At 39.9% G+C, this 20,359-nt stretch overlaps 1 protein-coding gene across 1 annotated transcript in view; it reads left to right on the forward strand.

The window, feature by feature from the left end:
* Positions 1–20,359, forward strand: part of RPS6KA5 (ribosomal protein S6 kinase A5) — a 183,519-nt gene that overhangs the window by 56,585 nt on the left and 106,575 nt on the right. The window contains exon 3 of the mRNA XM_059373522.1: positions 13,674–13,892. Coding sequence (XP_059229505.1) covers positions 13,674–13,892 — 219 coding nt within the window. The remainder of the gene's footprint in view (positions 1–13,673; positions 13,893–20,359) is intronic.

Here is a 20,359-nt window from a genome sequence, read left to right on the forward strand (position 1 = left end):
CTAGAGAAAATGTTATGAAAATCATATGAAAGAGAAAATATATTTACAGTACTGTACTGTATTTTTAAAAAATTCATTTATAAGTGGACACTTGTAGTTCAAATCCATGTTCAAAGGTCAGCTGTATTTTGTTTCATGATGAAATTTTGGATTGTTTATGAGAATACTGATTCTGTTTTTATTGCTCTCCTTTTCTGCTGCTTTATATTTAACCATTTGCTTTCTCTGAGACATGTGTCCAGGTATAGGTGAAGAAAGTCTTTAAGTGTACCCATTGTGTGAATTAGTATTTCTGATGCTTAGTGGAGCGTGATGGTCTTAGCTAAAAGATTTTAGTATTCTCTTTGAATTTTCTTTGTTCGTCATACATGATCCTGAACTTTGGAGATTTTTTGCCATTATGCCAAAAAGAATTTTTTTTGCCATATAACCAACCTAGCAGAACAGCTAGGGAGACCCTAACAATAATCCATGTACAAGGTAATGAGTGATGGCACTAGGAACAGAAAAGGTCAATCCAAGGGTCAATGTGAAGGAAAAATTATGTGAGAAACAAGAAATCAAAAGAGAAAAAAATTAAAAATTACTTCCAAGTTTCTATCTGAGGAAACTGGTGCACCTGAGTTGATTTCCTCTTCCAGTTTTGGTGCATTCATAATCGTGAAGTGCCTGGGTAGCCAGAATGCCATATACAATTCAGGTTTGAATCTTGAGGTTACCATTACCTACATGAGTTCCTTGGGTAAATCACCTGAATTCCTGAGAGCCTAAGTCCCTGTTGACGTAAGTCAATAATACTGACCTCACAGTGTTGTTACAGGATTAGTAGAAGAATGGGTGTGAATTGCCACTTGCTAGATGACCATCAGTTGTGGTTATTTATTGAATAGGAAACGCCACTGTAAATCTGTACCCTAAATGAGAAAAACAAAATTATTTAGGACTTCTTCGTAGGGATAACTAGATTTTTCACATAGTCGTTCACTCTGTTAGCATATCTGGGAGTAATTTCAACTGAAGTTACCTTTTTTATTTTTGAGAGAGAGGGAGAATGCATGTGTGCATGAACGGGGTGGAGGTCAGGGGGAGGGGCAGAGGAAAAGGGGAGAGGATGTTAAGCAGGCTCCATGCCCAGCATGGAGACTGATGCAGGCCTCAGTCTCAGGACCTTGAGATCATGACCTGAGCTGAAATCAAGAGTTGGTCGCTTAACTGACTGAGCCACCTAGGTGCTCTTCTGAACACCCCCTTTTTTTTTTTTTCTGTACTTTAGGTTGACATTCTTATGCTATAATATACAGAAAATGAGTAATAAAACATTTAGATCGCCTGACCTATAGTAAATGCTGTATAAACTTCAGCTGTTTATGTAACTGAAAGGGAAAGAAACCCAGCTTCTAAAAGAGCTAATATAACGCATTACCAAGGCCTCAGCTTAGCTTGATACGTAAGTGACTGTTATTTCAGAACAAATATTTTATGATAAAGCCTAAAATATGTCCAGCAAGAGGGAAATACAACCACCACAGATCTCCCAGATTTCAGCTGACTGTTCCTGGTCTGTTCTGCACACTACAGCTGGAGTGGTCTGTCCTAAGTACAAAATTAGACCTGTCACTTCTCTATTTAAAACTTTCAGTTCAGTCCCATTGCATTTGGGATTCATTCATTCACATGTATTTATCAAGAGGCAAATACTGTTTTGAGTGCTGGGGGTAGAGTAGGGAGCATTACCAAAAAAATATATATACACACACACACACACATACATATATATATACACACACACATATATATCACATACAAACTTTCAAATTGAATAATAAGGATCTGGTCTTCATTTAATATAGAATTATTCCTGGGCTTATGAAACCATGGAATGAGTAGCAGCAGAATGTAGGAAATCACAGTGCCTTGCCACCAAGGATATCTGATGAGCAGCAACCATTTATGCCTGTCTCAGTCCCTGGTACCCTTATAAGAAGGTCACTTTTTCCTTGCTGTGTAGATTTTTTTTTTTTTTTGACATCTAATCAATAGCAGATCTTTCAAGCTGTCCCATGGAAAGACTTATTTATCCAGTAGAGAGACTTTCCTTTTGGTTACTTACCTCAATCTTAAGTGCTCTTATTGAAATGGTGACTCTTCTCATTGTCCCATTGTTTCATTGTCCCAGACTCTCTGAAAGTCATCCCTGATGGGACAGCCTTTTCTATTTTTTATTTTTTATTTTTACTGCAGGGTTTTTAGAAACACATTAAATTTATTAAATGAATCATTTCTATTTCTCTTGGGTAATTTGCCACTAGAGGGTGCTAGAAATTGCACTAGGCAACTTACTGGTGAAATGATAAGAGGGGGATGTTTGGTTCAAATCTTGTAGAAGACTGTTTATGAAGTACGATGACTCAGTCATCATTTGTCACTTTATCTCTTAAGTGTTTGGAAAGTATCCCTATTAAAATAGTACTTTTCAAAGCATGTATTCATTAAATTATCAAAATTGTTATTCAAACAAGTTTGTATCTTTGTCTGTATATACCCTCTCTGCCTTATGCTTCCATATAAACCTACAGTATTTATGGAAATCGTAGAGGTTAAATGTTTTAGTGTTTTATACCTTAATCATAAAACGATTCCATATATTGGTTGACATTGTCTCCCTAGTGTAAATACAATTGTCAAATCAAATACAATTTGATTTATTACTGATACTATCCTAAGTTATGTTTGCTAGATGAGCCCAGGTCAGGGACTTAATTAAGTACATGTGATTTGTTGCAAGATGCTCTCAGGAGAGAGTGAGGAAAGGAGAAGTAGCAGGGGAAGAACCTAAACAGCATGTGGTCTAAGCTGGGGTCTAGATTCAGGCCGAGTCCCTGGAAAGTTTTGGAGCCAAAGTGAGGAGGCAAGCCATTGTAGCTATGGTAGTCATTGATTGTAGGCTGCTTCGGTGGGGGCAGGGTGTAGAAAGGTGTAATGTAACCTCCTAGGTGAGATTGTGACTTCTGTCTACCTTTGGCCTTTCTTCAGAGGCAGAGGGAGGCAATTGTGGGCTATTAGCAGCTGGGGTATGGGTACCCCAGCCTGCAAAAGTGTGATCTGGTAGACCACCATTCACGTCTACTACAGATGATCATTCGCACTGGCCACTAAGCTATAACTGTGTAGCTAGGCAAATGGCTTCTTTGTTGAGGTATAAAAAGAATGATTTATGAATGTGCTTAGTTGTTATTATTTATTGTTTTTGTGTATTTTCCTTTTAGTGAAATTCTCTGGTAATACCATCCTTGGGTAATCATTTCCAAGTCTAGACCTCACAGTTGGACATGGTTTCCTTTGTAGCTTTTTCTTCCCTGTTGGACCAGAATCTTTGGTTTTCAAGTCATTTGGCACCAGGAGTAAGAAATGACCTGTGGTTTAAATGGGTCATCCTTATGGAGATAGTCAGGAGTTTATGGAGATAGTCAGGAGTTGGCCATAGCCAGTTACATATATGCAGTTATGAGTTGGTTTAATCCATGTAGTGTTTTAGTGCTTTCTCTGAAACTTACAAAGTTTTGATCTAGAAGATTATTGTACAGTTAGTCTTTAATTACTCAAACTGATGCAGTATGCATAAATGGTACCTATAGGTAGTTAATCCTGTTACTATTTTACTTTCAACCTTTGTACATACTAAGTCTTTCTTCAATGCTGTCACCATCCCTGAGAAAATGTGCTGATTTCTGTTCCTGACTTAGCTCTACTACTGTTTCTGACCATTGAAGGAATTAAGCAAATGGGTCAAATGGCCCTCGTTAATTTAAAAACTGTAATTGGATTAAACCTAGAATCCTGGCACTTTTATTATGTCTCATCTAGATCCTCTTTATTATGCATCTTCTAGAAGATACAAATGTTTATGCCCCAAACAAATGGCCTACCTTGGTGCTTTTTATGAAAATTACTACTTATGATTTCATATGTTTTTACTGTGTCTCTTTTGTTTACTTTTAATATCTAGTTATTTAATCATGTTTTAGATTCATAGCTTTTCTTTACATGCTAGAAGAATAATCTATTTTAGTAAGTCTGTCTTCATTAATTTTAGAAATTTTGGGTGTTTCTGATTTTACAAATGAAAACAGTGGCCAATTCTAAAAAATAGTTAGGTTAAATGGCTCAAACTCTCCTTTTTTTCTTTTAAAATTATATTGAAATACTTCGTTTTATAGGTATGTATTTTTCAAATATTTGGAATTGAGTGTATAATTAACATTATCTGTTATATAAGGGAATTTTTAGGAAATAATGCTTACTTGATAAATTTATAAAATCAAGTGCATTTTATTTTACATTGTTTTGAAATTTACCTACTTTCAAAAAGAGACTTGAGGGCATTTTCAAAGATTAAAAAGAGGGAGCCTAGGGGCGCCTGGGTGGCTCAGTGGGTTAAAGCCTCTGCCTTTGGCTCAGGTCAGGATGATCGAGCCCTGCATTGGGCATTCTGCTCAGCAGGGAGCCTGCTTCCTCCTCTCTCTCTCTGCCTGCCTCTCTGCTTCCTTGTGATCTCTGCCTGTCAAATACATAAATAAAATCTTAATAAAAAAAAAAAAGAGAGAGAGCCTAAAAAAAAAAAAAGATTGATCAAAAGCCAGATAAAAGGGAAGCGAAGTAGATGTTACTGATGTCTGGGATGAGACAGGCATAACTGAGTCTTATATTTACTTCTGAGATAACTAAGAGGCCGATATGAAGGGAAAACTCTGTGTCTTGCATAATTTTCTTTTTCTCTCTTTTTTTCCTTTTTTAAAGATTTTATTTATTTGAGAAAGAAAGAGAGAACAGGAACAGAGGGAGGGGCAGAGGAGAGGGAGAAGCGGACTCCCTGCTGAGCAAGGAGCATGACACAGGGCTTGATCCTAGGACCCCGAGATCATGACCTGTGCCAAAGGCAGATGCTAAACTGACTGAGTCACCCAGGTGCCCCATAATTTTCTATTTAAAGAAAAGGCATATAAATTCAGCTAGAACGTGGCTTTCAAGCTCTTCTGATTATTACCCATAGGGATAAAATAGGCACATTTTGTATTACAGCTCAGTATGTGTATTTATGTTATGCATATAGACATACAGACATATGAACACACACACACACACACACACACACTTTTCCACTAATACTTACATGGTATTTGTTATCTGCCAGAATGCTCATATTAATTTATTTAATCCCACACCTTATAATGTAGGAACTATTACTATCCCTAGTGAAGAAATTGAGATACTGTTATCCTTATTATTATTTTAGAGAGAAAAAGAGAGAGCACAGGTGGGGGTGGAGGGAGCAGAGAGAGAGGGAGAGAGAATCTCAGACTCCCTACAGAGCACAGAGCCCAGTGCGGGGCTTAATCTCACAGTCATGACCTGAGTGGAAACCAGGGGGTCAGATGCCCAACTGACTGAGTCACCCAAGTTCTTATCTTAACTGTTCTACCCGGGGTAAACAGTTTTACGTAAGGTAAAGAGTTATCTTAACTGTTTTACTCAAGGTCATATAGTTAATAAATAATACATCTAGGGCTCAAACTCAGGCAGTCCAGCCCAGAGTCTGCAGGTTAACCATTGCTCTGTACTACCCTCTTTTCCCCTCCTATGTGCTCAGATTTGTTTACATTCATATATACATACCCAGGATCATGCATATATAAAGAGAAAACAGAGGTTCCATGAAATACTATATATTGTATATTTGGCTCTCTTTTTAGTTATTTAAACTGCTTTTTGAACCCACTAAATTGATACCATCATCCACTCATGGGTCACAGCCCACTGTTTGGAAAAAACCTGTTCAGAGAGGCTTGTGACAAGTGCTGAAGTTATCAAATGGTTCTTATATCGTGACCATTAAATTATATCATGAGAAAAGCGTCTTTGACAAAAGAGGTGGCGGTATTATTGAAAACACATAATTGTATTCTTGGTCTCTTTAGAAAGTGATACAAGTAAGTTTAAAGTACTTTACTGATAGAACCAAGCTGCTGCTATGGTCCAAGTGAGGTGCTTCCTGTTGCTCTGTCCACACAGGGAGGTTTTGGACAATTACTGTGATGGACAAAAATGTTTCTTTTACTCTTCTTTCTTTCTTTCTTTTAGAGCGGGGAGGGGGAGAGGGGGAGAGAGAGGGAATCTCAAACAGGCTCCACAGACAGCACATGAGCCCAAGGCAGGGCTTGATCTCACGACCCTGAGTTCATGACCTGAGCCAAAACCAAGATTTGGATGTTCAATGAGTCACCAAGGAGCCCCAATAATGTTTCTTTTTGATTCTAAGGTCTGATTAATCTGATGTTTCAGGTGAATCTTTAGAAGTACCAGATTATGGTTAGTCGGTGTTACTGTTGCACTGTGAATGCATGTTTTTGTGGATGACCATGCTGCAGTAAAACACTGCGGGGAGGCTGCTTCCCTGGGGTTGGTGATGGCGGGTGTCCAGGGGTTCATACCTACCCCTGTAGCATTACCATGTACCCTCGGCTCGCCTGTTGACTCGGGTACCATTTTCCAAGAGCAGAACAGGTGAAACTCAGAATTCCATGACTGTCTTTCTTGCTTGGCTCCATTTCTGACGTCGCCATCTTGGGATGAATGAAGTTCCGCAGGGGAAGAAGGAGGGAAGGCAGGTGGCCTGTCAGTCCCCAAGACATAGCATACATGGGAAGACAGAAATGTTTCCCCAAGTTAAATTATATATGAGAAAGGGATGGGGCTAGGCATTGTAATTCGTTCTTCTGTGTTGTAGCAGATTACAAAACAGGGGCCATATATGGATGTCATTGTGTTAGGACATTTTTCTGCTCTAGAACGGTGGCATCTAAGTTTCCTGAGTTCACTTTCACCAGGGAATGTTGCCAGGAATCATGTTTAATCCCCAAATTAAAAGGGATTACTTCATGAAGCTCATTGTTCCTTCCTCAGAGGAACAGAGTTGGCTGGGTATAGCTTTGCACTGCAGATTCGCATTACAGGTTTCTTTTGTTAAGGACTCAGCTTCAACTTTCCATCAAAATTATCACTTGAGAGGAAGGTATTTGGCTGTATACTAGAGAGCTCTTTGTTTGGTCCAACCCATTCACTCTTGTTTGTCCATTTTTCTTTTTCACGCGCTCAGCATTGAGTTTCCCTGATGGGGAAACTCAGTTTCAGTTACTTGCTAATAATGCAAAGTGAGTAAAATTAGACAGTGTAGGGTTTAGTGGAATTTACGGTCAGTGGAAGTCAGACAAGGAAGCAATCATACGAATAAATGAAAAGTTGTGTTTCTGCTCATCCCTGTGACAAAGAATGCATGGTGTCATGAGAACATAGAATTAGAGGAATTGTGCTAGTCTAGGAAGTCGAAAAAGGTTGGCTGTCTGAAGGAGTCAGCTAAATGAGGTGGGGAGAAGGTGAGAAGTCTGATCCTTTCATTATATTAAGGCTTCTCCCTATCTTAAGGACAGTTGGAAATCAACTGAGCTGAGCTAGAAGGGCTATATTTCTCTCAACAGTTTAGATGGCAGGGCAAAAGTGTTTACCAGGTTGAGGATAGAAGTAAGCGGGGAGGCGTAGTTAGTGTGCCTGATGGCCAGGTCCCTCTTGGACAAGATGGCAGGAATCTGGGAGGAGGAGAAAGGAATGGGGTCCAACAGTGATGAACATGATCCTCTCTCATCTGACGTGATTGGTACTTGTGGTTAATCAACAAAGGTTGGTAAAGGTAGAAAATCACTTTGAAACGATACATATAAATACTCTGAACATATTATTTTCACTTAAAAAGGATATATACGCATTCACTTATCAGTCTTTGTTGGCACAGGACCTTTGAGAAGAAGTTCTTAAACAATAGTTTATTTTCTATAAACTACCCTTGTAGTGCATCACCTAAAATTAAGATTCAGATTCTTTAAAGTGGAGTGAGAACCAGACGCATTTGAAGTACTCTGAGTACAAAATCTTTCTAGATTTCCACAATTTTCCCCCAAGCCTTTTATAGTGTTCCGCCCACACCTAGCTTTTCAGCAGCTCTTTTTTTTTTAAGTGTCTTGCTTTTATGTAGTTCTTCCGAAGTATTCAACCTCATTTTTCTTTTTTCTTTCACATTTGCATTTTAGTGGTTTATGTAATATATAGTTAAATTACATAATAACAGTAACATCTACAACAGGAATCAATGGGTAAGGCCACGAGTATCCGTGAATGGTAGGAAGCAGACGGCTGAGCTGCACAGAGACAGAAGTGCACGGGGAACCAGCCAACTCCAGGCTTTCAGTGTGCAGCAGTGTGTTGGACAGAGGGAAGGAGAGGTCTCATGTCTAAGAGGAAGTCACTAAGAATTTCTATCATATATATTCTTTTAAAGGCTGCAGTTCAAGTACAGTATCTCCTGCTACAAGTTTGGTATGAACCCAAAGTGTGACGTGGCTGATAAGCAGTGTGTAAAATGCACACAGTTGTAAATAGCATTAAGAACAGTTTGAGTGGGGCGCCTGGGTGACTAAGTGGGTTAAAGCCTCTGCCTTCAGCTCAGGTCAGGATCCCAGGGTCCTGGGATCGAGCCCCACATCAGACTCTCTGCTCAGTGGGGAGCCTGCTTCCTCTTCTTTCTCTGCCTGCCTCTCTGCCTACTTGTGATCTCTGTCTGTCAAATAAATAAGTAAAATCTTAAAAAAAAAAAAAAAAACAGTTTGAGTGACATGAAACAGTGATCTCACAGTGGCTGAGCCATTTGGACCCCAGTGAGAGCAGCATGTCCTAGGTGAGCACTATAATGAAGCAAATAAACTAGAGGCTTGCTAGAAAAAACAGTCCTTAACCTCTTCCTCTAGAATAGTGCATGTACACGTATGTAAATGTTACATGAATTTGATCTTAGGGCTTTCTGAAGTGATTGCTGTTATAGTCTGTAAAAATATTTTTTACCAGATTGTGAGCTCATTATCATTTTAATGCAAAGATGAAATGCTACTTCTTAAAACTTTTTAATGAATTCAGATTTTACAAATAAAGTGAAAAGATCAGTTTAATTATGTTCAAAATAAACTTCAAAAAGTAGTTGAAATTGTTAGGTGGCTTTTGAGATGGTGGCGTGAATGTCATCTTGTTTTAAAACTGTCAGTCAGTTTTAACTTTTCTTTATTACGACAACAATTGCTGAAAACCTGATTCATAATGGTAATTGTGGCGAGAGGAATGGGATTCCTACATTGGAAAAGCAAACCGAACCTACTCCACGGAGCTAGACGTTTCCCCACGATTCTTGGTTTTAGTTCCTTTCACATTACTTGCTTTATCCTCAATCCGTTGAGGTCATCGCCAACAAGGTTCGCCAACATTGTGCTGTCTGTGTCGGCCACGATAGAATTCTAAATCCACATTTCAGTTTGAACAGAAGTAACTTTCCTAAGATAGCTGCCGTTTTCCTCTGAGCCATAGCACTCTTTCTCCAGCTTTGGAGAAGTTTACCTACGTGTCTTGATCCAGTTCTCCTCTCCCCAAAATGGCTGCGTGGCTAAACAAGCACACAGGTCTTCAGCGGAACCCAAAATGATGTCTCTAGGGCCTAGAATTGAAGGATTTATTTCATTCCTATGATCACAGGTATCTATCAAGCTAAGTCAGGAATTAAGCCTTCTTGTCATGGATTCTTAGAATTGACTTTCCCTCAGTCTCAAAGTAAGGAGAACTTCTACCTCTCCATCAAGCCCTATAAGACTGGTCTTCTGGAAAACCATGAACTCCATGCCCTCTTTTGCTCATATTTCTTAGCAGAGTATCCTGAGAAGGCCCTGGTGGTGATGTATTCAATAAGATTCACGGCAGTACATGGGACTTCTGTGAGGATTGCTGATGAAGCATTTGAAGTCCTTGCATGTGGATGTGGACATTAAAGTCACGCAAAAGCAGGAAGCTCGGTCTCTTAAGTAGAAAAGCCAGATGTGTTGCCAGACATCCATTTAGGGGCTCCATCTGAGCAGGAAGTACTGTTGTTTATTTTTTATGGCCAAAAGAGTTTTCACCATTGGTAGCCTCTCCAGTCTGCAAAAGATGCTTTCAAAATTGGAATTCTTTAACGATGTCAGCACACACAGAACGAACGAAAGCCAGGAGTTGGCTGTACTAGAAGGCAAGCAGTCATTCATCTGGTTACAAACAGAAAGGATATAATATTGCTGTCAAATTCCAGTTCTAGTGGCCCCTCTTAAAATACTGGAAAACACGTGGGTGGTTCTGGAGTGGATGGTGCTATTCAGTAGAAGGACTGCTTTACTCCCTCCCTCTATACTAATCTGGAAACCAGCCTACCCAGGGAGGTGTCTCCTATAGTGACTGTGTTTTCGTCCCCCCTGCAGTGTGATAAGCAGCCTTATGGGGGCTTCAAAAACAAGGCCATTTGGATGCAACTGTGTTTTAGGTAGGCAGCCTACTCCTAAGATCCTGTTTGTCTGAAATATTTGTTATTTGGAATGTTATAAGGCACTTCTCGAATTTTGTTGACAAAAGCATCTTTGGCACTTACTATGTGATAAAAGTACTTACTGTAGCTTTAGTTAATCATGGCAATTATAAGTAAAAACAGAAGATTTGTAAGCTTTACCACACTTTTTTGCCTGAAATTTTTTGATAGATGAGAAAGTAATTGTATTGGCAGGCTATATGCAGACTTTAGTGTATGTTATTGGCAAGCTTCTGGATATCATCACATGGCAAAAAAGATGACTGTTTATTATTTGACAGATAGTATATAATGTAACAATAGGATGGTTTTATGTTATTTGACATATCCATTATCCTATGTTATCTTATATTTATGTGGAGAGCATAATAGGACATATTTTTAAAGTAACAGGAAAGAAATCAAAGAAAAAATGTTTTTAACTTACAGAACACATCAGTGGAACCTCCTAGTGGTGAGAAGTCTCAAAATCATTTACTTTAAGATTAGTTTAAGGAATAAGGACGTTTTGCATAGGTGAGATGGCATGATGGTGGTTTTAAATATTTAAAAAATTATAGAAGAAGGGTAATATTCTTTTCTGTAAGTCCAAAGAGTGTAGAAGGACCAACAGATAAATATTATAAAAGGCTTGTTTCCACTCAATATAGGGAACATTTTCTAACATTTCCATCTCCCCTCTCCATCAATGAAATTGGTCATTTTGCAAGATTTCCTCCTCTTAGAAGTTAATAGCGCTGTGTCCATTCTGCCACTAAAACACCTAACCTCTGTTGTCACTTCTGTTTAATGTCTGACTCCTTCTTTGGTTGCATGTGAGGTCATTCACTGAAGGGAGGCAGATGGAACATAGTTCAGAGTGTGGGCGTGGGGCTGATTGGGCAAGTATGTTCTTCTCTGCTTTATGTTCTTTCTCACTCCTCCGTGCGATGGAGGTAGTCCTCCTCACCTCCTTACAGGGATGCTATAAGAAAGGAGTGAGTTAATGTACTTCTGAAGCACCTGACAAGTACTCAGATGTCAGGTGCCAACATCCTGCATTGGTCAACACTTACGCTGGAAGACTAGCTACATATAAGCCGAATAGCCATCTTCCATCAATGATGGAAGATTTTCTTTGTTGGAGAAGATATATGGGTAACATAATTTCTAAGGAGCATTCTGGAGATGGGAATCTCAGAGAACAGGAATTCAGGGCAGATGCCGTGTGTATGTAGGGAACACAAAAGCCCTATACTTATAGAGGACTTCACTTTCTACCGAGTTTATATAATGGCTGACTGTGGAAGATACAGCACATTTTATTAGAATATTTTCCAGCTTCGTTTCGATGCTTCTGAATAGATTAGCTTTTTTTTCATTTTTATACTTCAGTTTAATTTGTCAGGTTCTGAAAGTTGTCATTTTCTTTTTTTTGGTTCATTTTCACCTCACTAAAATCTCAGTCTATAATTATTTTATTTATAGTGAGATAAGACACAAATCTTTTGTGAACTTTCTCTGTATTCCAGAATGTGCTAGGTATGTTTATGGTAGTGATTTTACTGAAACCCAGAGCTTCGGACTTATAGTATTTGTAAAGAATCATTTTTTAAAATTCATTTTCCGTAGAAAGTGCGGTTCCCTGAGCTTGAATCAGTTCTGCCACTTCTTGCTCAAGTCTTCCTTACATTCCTTGAACCCATTTCCTCATCTGTGAAATGGAATTACTCAAAGTACCACCATCGTTGGCCGTTCTGAGGATTAAGTGAACCAATATGTGGAATGTGTTTAGCACAGAGCCTGGCATAGACAAGTTCCTTAGGAAATGTTGGCTTCCCTCCTCCTCAGGTGTATCACAGCCTTTCTCTGATCCTTACGTCTGTGTATATCATCTGTTGGTACTCACTTACTTCCTGAAGGACAGACCTGAATAACACAGAGCTTCCTTAAAGCTCTGTCCCACTAGTGAGTGGATCCGAACAGAACTGTGTGCTAGCCACTGTGAAGGTGTGGGCAGAGTGCAGGGAAGCAATGGTCTGGGTTGGAACTCGGACTGGCTCCAGAATGGTCTGACAAAAAGTGTTGAACTTCAGAAGTGGGACTGGGCTTACCCATCCCAGAAGGTGTTTAGGGAAGAGAATTTATACGCTATAGAGATGAATTAGGGACCTACCCCTGCCCTCTCACAGTGGTGGTCCTGCCCTTCTGCCTCCCTCCTCCTTGTTCCCCTTCCAGCCCTCTCCCCTTTTCTCTAGGGAAATAGATGCGTCTCAGGCAGAGCAAGTGCTCTGCCTGAGATGGACCCTGCACCTTCCAGTTCCCCCAGTTGGGGGAGTGGCGCTGCACACAGGATTTGCCCAGCTGAGCACTTAGGGAAAACTTGGGGAGGCTGACCCACTGAGCCACGACTTACTGCCCAGTGATGTAAAGGGGCTTCTGTCAGCATTGCTGACATTTTAGGGCATTTTAATATATTTTTTTTAAGTCTGAAGTCTTTTTTGTTTGAAAGTGTCAGCTTATGTTCCTTTAGATTTTTCTGTAAGTATAGAGGGATACTTGAGGTGTTTGATTTAAATGTATGAGATTCTTATTAAGAACTGTTTTCATTTGTTTACATCAACAGCAACACCTGGAGATTTTATCGGATGTCTAAAGTGTCCTAATTGTTCCAGAATTGGTTTGTGGTTAATTGACCATAATAGCGGCTAGTTTCCTACAGCTAAAAATATTGAAAGAATACCAGTAAAATATAACTTTGTCAGCAGTGGCTAGATATGTATCTACCAAGCTTTGGACCCAGAAATATACTTGGCATACAATTGAAGAAATGTATACAAGAACTGTTTTTTGAAGATTTGATTTATTTATTTGAGAGAGAGAGAGAGAAAGAGAACACAAGAGAGAGAGGAAGTGCCCAAGCAGAGTTGGGGGACACAGAGCGAGAAGCAGACTCCTTGCTGAGCAGGGAGCCCGATATGGAGCCCCATCCCAGGACCCTGGGATCATGACCTGAACTGAGAAGGCAGCCACTTAACTGACTCAGCCACTGACTCAGCTACCCAGGCGCCCCTATGAAGGAACTATTTGAAAGAGCAGTCAAGATACTTTTTCATTCAAAGAATGTTTGTTACGCATTGTAACTTTCAACTTCCAGGAAATAACTGTTGTGTATGGTATTTTAGTTGTTTTTATTTTTTCTTCTCATTTTCAGCTTATGGAAAAGTATTTCTGGTTCGTAAAATCAGTGGTCACGATGCTGGCAAGCTGTACGCCATGAAAGTCTTGAAGAAGGCCACAATAGTGCAAAAGGCCAAAACCACAGAGCACACAAGGACCGAGCGACAAGTCCTGGAGCACATCAGGCAATCACCGTTCTTGGTGACCCTGCACTACGCTTTCCAGACAGAAACCAAACTTCATCTCATTTTAGGTAAGTGTCCATCGTCGGTAGACTTCTGATGAGAACGCTTTCTCTTGGGTCTTAAGTTGCAACGAATGGAAAGGGCAGCATACTGTGGACTTAGAAGAAATGAAATGTTTTGACCTTCAATTCTTCTCTTTGTGGTGGCAATTCCTGGCATATCCTGAATTGCTCTGGATTTGGGACCTCCCAACCTGAAGGAATTTATATTCTTCTATTCCACATTCCTTTCTTAATCTCAAGAAATACTTGGATCATTGGGCATGTCCGCTTCCCTGGGCCCTGGGCTTCCGCTTACATGTGAGGAGCTGAATGGGGAAGCGGGCCACGGTTTCTGCTTCCGGAGTTCTCAGGAACGTCCAGGTTTGGGCAGACAGGGATATTTATGGAAATCAGTAAGTGGGAAAAATAAAAAAGAAAGTCTTCTATTCTTGGAGATCCTTTGCTTTTCTGTTGATAAACGTGCACATAAAAGAGATGCCCACCAGCCAGTCAACGGATCACTCCCATTTCTACCCACAGGCCCTTCCTGAATCCTTTCCTTGCCAAATAGCGTTGGACCATCATATATGAAAATGTTCTCTGCTACATGTTGCCAGATTGCTTTGCAGAAGAATTACACCATTTTCTGTTCCTACTAGTAGTAGATGGTGGTCCTGCTAATATCTCACTGTGTCATCATTTGTTACAATTTTCATCCCATTCTTGTGATAATTTGCATTTACATGTTATGATCTCCTAGTTATGGAACTGTTCTGAGAATTAGATGAGCTAGAATTTCACATAGTTCTCTGTAAGCATTAGCTATTTCATGAGTGCCTATAGTATGCCAGCACCATGCTAAGTATTACCCATGGTGATCACTAACCCTCACGATAGTACTGCTAGAGTCCCCCCATTAGTGATGCTGAACATTCGAGAAGCTGTATTTCCTGAAGTTACAGATCTTGGGTAAACTTGAGAACGAAGGTTGGGACGTAGGTCTGACTCATTTCAAAGTCTGCCCAGTAGTGCTGCCTCTATTCTTTGGTAACTGATCATGCAAACAGGTTCTTAAATATACTGGGCAATTTTGTTGAATGCACTTTGGAAATTATACTTTTGTAAATGATGCCTAAATTTGCATTCACTTTTTGAGTCATGAGGTTACACTGCAGGCTCAGTTTGCAATGCTAGGCCTCAGCTAAGAATCCTAAATCTCTTACGTAGAGAGGCCAGATCCTCCCCTGCTCTGCCACAGTCCCCATTAATGTCATCGTCTGTCTGATGTTCCTACACGTCAGTATCATTTGGCTCCTCTTTCTGCCTCCTGTGCATGTCTGCTTAGCTATGTTATTTACCTGTTCTTAAATATGTATTCCTGGATCTTTTTACCTGGTTGCCAGGGGACAGAGCATTTTAATACAATGGTTTCACTATTAGAGCAGCAGAACTCTTACCCCAAGGGAAAACACAAACGTTCAAATGGAAAACAAACAGAAATAAATACCACTACCTAAATCTAAGCTCAAGGGCACCAAGCCCGACCAGTTTATTTCTATCCCTGCCCTATAAGAATTTCCAGGGAGGCTTTAGGAAGTCCAGGAAGATTGGTTGAAAAATAATTACCTTATTTAAGCTTCTCCCTTTACAGTAAACCAGCTCATAAAAGTTAAATCATGTGCCTAAGATGTAAGTGGTGCAATCCAGAAGTAGCCAGAACCCAGGCTCCTAGACCACACCAGCACGCGGCAGCTCTTCTCTGCCCTCTCCTCTCTCTCCTTCTGCTTCTCGTAGTAACCGTACTCTGTCTTTTCCATTTCTTCTTACTGCTTATTGTAAATAGTGTAGTTTTTGTAAATCATGTTTTTAATTTTAAAAGTAGAGGAGTGGAATATTTTGCATTTGATTAAAAAATTATAGTCTTTAGTGTTGCTTTTTAGCTGTTGGCTCTCCATTAATTTTGCTGTCAGTGGCCCATAAATAAACAAATGCAGAACAAAACAGGAAAGCCTGTTTCTCACGCCAGCTCACGAGTAGAATGTGGACTAGAATAGCACCTCGGCTCCCTCATGGGTGAGGCCATGCGTTTGGAAAGCATGCTCTCTACTTCCCCGCTTCATGGATATATTTAGCATAATTTCTCTTTGTGAGTGTTTATAGTTGTTATTTGACTTTAAAGACAAAACTTTTCAGAATCTTAGAACAATACTCTATTATAAACTGTCTTTATGGTTCAGTTTGTGGTGCTTAGAATGTGCAGTAGGTCTAGTTTTCAAATATCGTATTATATATACATGTAGCCCTTGTCTTAGTTTACTCGAGCTGCCATAGCAAAAGACCACACACCGGGGAGCTGAAACAACAGAAATTTACTTTCTCACAGTTCTGGGGGCTGGAAGTCCCAGATCCAGGTGAGGGTGGGGTCAGTTTTCTCTGAGGGCCCTAAGGAAGTACTTGCCCCAGGCCTCTGTCCCTCCCTGGCTGGCACCTGGCCTCCTCTTGCTGCCTCTTCACCTGGCCCTCCCCTGGGGGCGCTTTCTGTGTTCAGTCATCCTCTTAAGAGGGATCCCAGTCAGACTGGATTAGGACCCACCCCTGCTGGCCTCGTTTTGTAAAAGTATAATAACCTTTAAAACCCAGTCTTCAAATACAGTCACATTCTGAGGTACTGGGGGTTAGGGCTTCAATATATTAATTTGGGGGTGGGTGAGGACCCAGTTCAGCCCATAACTATCTCTAAAGTTTATTGATTAACCTGACTTTATCCAGTTTTGTGTCCTCTTAGAGGTTAATAGCAAGAATTTTCATGCAGAGCTCTTCAAGGACCCAGCTGACCTTTTTGTTTGAAGAATAAGTCAACATTATAGGTCTTTTTTTTTTTTTTAAAGATTTTATTTATTTGACAGAGAAAGATACAGTGAGAGAGGGAACACAGGCAGGGGGAGCGGGAGTGAGATGGGGAGAAGCAGGCTTCCCAGGACTCCGGGATCATGACCTGAGCTAAAGGCAGACCCTTAACGACTAAGCCACCCAGGCACCCCAACATTATAGATCTTTTTAAAACACATAATCTATTTTAAAAACTATTTATTACTACAAAAGCATGTATGTGCATATAGAAAATACGGAAAAGCAAAAATAAGAAAAACATTTTCACTACCCAGCGTTTATGTCCTTATATAGCACTTGGTTATTACTTAGTATATATCCTTCTAGATCTTTTCATGTGTGTGTCTGCATGCTTGTATGTTTTAATCAAATGAGGTTGTCTTGTACCTACAGTTTGTAACCAGTGGGGTTTTTTGTTTTGTTTTGTTTTGGTTTTTTTTCAGTTAATGATGTCTGCCTTTCCTGGTTAATAAACTTAAATTTCATTTATTGCCCAGTGGTACCAGCTATTTATTGCTCATAGTAAACCACTTTACAATTTAGTTGCTTAAACAGTGACTTATTTCCTCATAATTTTGTGAGTTGGCTCGGGGGATCTCTGCTGGTTTGGCCCCGGGCTGGCTCACACGGTGTGTAGCTAGCTGGAGAGTTGCCTGGGCTTAAAGCACCAAGACGATTTTGCTCTCATGTCTGAAAGTTGTTGCTGGCTATTGTCAGGGGCACCTCTCATCCTCGTGCAGTAATCAGCTTCTTCACAGCACAGCAGCCTCCGGGCAGCTCAGGAGAGGCTGCCAAGAGGCTAAAGGGAGAGGCTGAAAGGCTTCCCCAGGCTAGGCTCTGGAACTCACACAGTCCCGCCTCTAACACAACACCAGCCCAGATTCAATGGTATGGAAATAGACTTCGCTACTGTTTGTTTGTTTGTTTTTTTAATTAAGGTATAATAGACATACAGCAGTTTATTAGTCTTAGGTACATAATGTAATGATTTGGTATTTCTATATACTGCAAAATGATTAAGTAAATCTAATGAATGTCCCTCATCACACCTAGTTACAGAATTTTGTTGTTGTGTTGAGAACTTTGAGGATATAACCTCTTAGCTATTTTCAAATGTGCAATACAGTGTTACTAACGATGGCCACCATGCTGTACATTCCATCTCCATGACTGACTTATAACTGAAAGTTTGTACCTTTTGACTCCCTTCACCCATGCTGCCTACCTCCTCCCACCTCTGTTTCTGGCAGCCACCTAACTGTTCTTATGAGCTTGGTTTTGTTTGTTCGTTTGTTCCTTTTTAGAGATTCCACATGTAAGTAAGATTGTGTGATATTCATCCTTGTCTCATTTATTTCACTTAGTGTAATGCCCTCAGAGTCCGTCCATGTTGTCACGAATGACACGATTTCATTCTTTTTTATGACTGAATAATACTCCATTGTGTATACACGTGCCACACTTTCTTTTTCCATTCATTGTTGGTGGACACTTAGGCTGCTTCTGTATCTTGGCTATTGTAAATAATGCTGCAGTGAACATGGGGGTACATGGATTGAGTTTGTGTTTCTGTTTTCTTCAGGTAAATACGCAGTAGTAGAGTTGCCGGACAATATGGTTCTTCTATTTTTTAATCTTTCTTAAAGATTTTATTTTTAAGGAAGCTCTACACCCAACATGAGCCCAAACTCATAATCCTAAGATTGAGAGCTGCATGCTGAATGAGCCTGCCACGCACCCCTCTGTTTTCAATTGTTTGAGGACCCTCCATACCGTCTTCTACAGTGGCTGTACCACTTTGCATTCCCACCAAGAGTGCACGACAGTTCCCTTTTCTCCACATCCTCGCCAAAGACTTCACTTCCTAATGAGGGAACTACAAATAGTTTGTGGCCATCTACCACACAAGTCCATCCATGTTCACTTTTCACTAATCATCACATAGTATCCCTTGCAGCTGATTTGTCCAAACCATGACCCAGTCCAGGAACCTGAGCTTGGTTATTATGTCCCTGACATTTCTTAATCTGGAGCATTCTCTTTTTTATAGTGGTCTGAGAATATGTCTTGTAGTATCTGTTAGTTCATCCCTCTGTCTGCTGGATTCCGGTAGTTGGAAGTTAGAGCTCATCTGGATCAATTGACATTAAATGTTTTAGCTGGAATAAATCATTGGTGGTATTGCATGTTTTGTATTGTATCCCGTCAGGAGAAACTGATTATCAGGTTGTTAGTAATGCTGAGAATCAATTGCAGAGGTGACAGTCTGCTCCCTTTATAACAGGGCTATGTTTTTCCCTTAGAAGTGAAAATAACTTGTGTGATGTTTTGACGTCTTATGGTTTTAACAATTAACACTCAATAATTACTTGCTTAAACCAACTATTTAATTACGAGTTACAAAATGGTGATTTTCTAAATCTATCATTTCTTCTATATTTATGGGCTGGCATTCTTTTGTCAAGTACGGCTTTTATTAATCAGTCCTTGGTTACCCTGAGATATAGTTTCTAATGGAAAGGCAAGAGTCATTCCCTTTACCTGTCAGTATTCAAAGAAAGAAGTTAAAAAGCTAACTCAAATGGGGCTGCATTTCAGGGTCCCTGATACCAACTCCCATCATTCCTAACCAGAGGTAGCTTGCTCTGTTTACTGTTCTGCTGTTCTTTTCCTCACTTAGCAGTGTATCCTAGAGTGCACACTGCAGTAGTTCATAAAGACCCTCTTGTTCTTTTTCATCACTTCGTAGTATGCCATTCTGTTCTGCAGTGTGTCTGATCAGTTCTCTGTTAGAGATGGGAGGGATGTTCCTAATCTTTTATTTTGTTGCTCCAGGTATAACTTGCACATGTCATTTCCCACTTGCATAGGAAAAAAACAGTACTTGATTCCTGGAAGGATCTGTGTTTTGCACATACTCTTCCCGAGGAGTTGGACCATTTTATGCTCCCGCCACATTGCATGCGAGCACCATTTTTCCATGGAGTGCCGTCACACTTGGGGACATTTATGTGTCTCACAGGTGAGGCATGACAGCTCTGCGTAGAGCTGATGTACATTCTTCTTTGTCTTTGCTTAGGGTTCAAAGGTCATTTTCTTTTCTTCCTGAGAATTATTTATTTGCACCCTTTGGCCATTTTTGTCTTAATTTTCAAGGAGCTCCTAGAGAGAATAACGATTTGCAATGTGCACTGTAAAAATTGCCCTGCTTTCCATTTGTCTCTTGACTTTATGATGTTTTTACCAGGTAAAACATTTAAATTTACATGTGGTGGAATTTATTTTAAAGCTATTTTTATGGCTTATGGATTTTCAGTCATAGCCATAAAAGATCTTCTCAGCTTTGAGGTTATAAAGGAATTCACTGATTTTTTTTTCCCAGTGCTTGTATAGTTTTATTTTTTGCATAGAGTGTTTTGATAACATGGGAACATAAAATAGTATCCAACCTAATCTTTTTCAAATGGCTCCTAGTTTTTCTAGCACCATTTGGTGAGACGTCCAAGTTTACACTGACTTGAGCTCTGCCTTTCCCATATTGTATTTTATGTTATTTTTTGAAAGATTTTATTTATTTATTTGGCAGAGAAAGACACAGCAAGAGA

This window comes from Mustela nigripes, chromosome 13, assembly GCF_022355385.1.
Source record: "Mustela nigripes isolate SB6536 chromosome 13, MUSNIG.SB6536, whole genome shotgun sequence".
NCBI classification, from domain to species: domain Eukaryota; kingdom Metazoa; phylum Chordata; class Mammalia; order Carnivora; family Mustelidae; genus Mustela; species Mustela nigripes.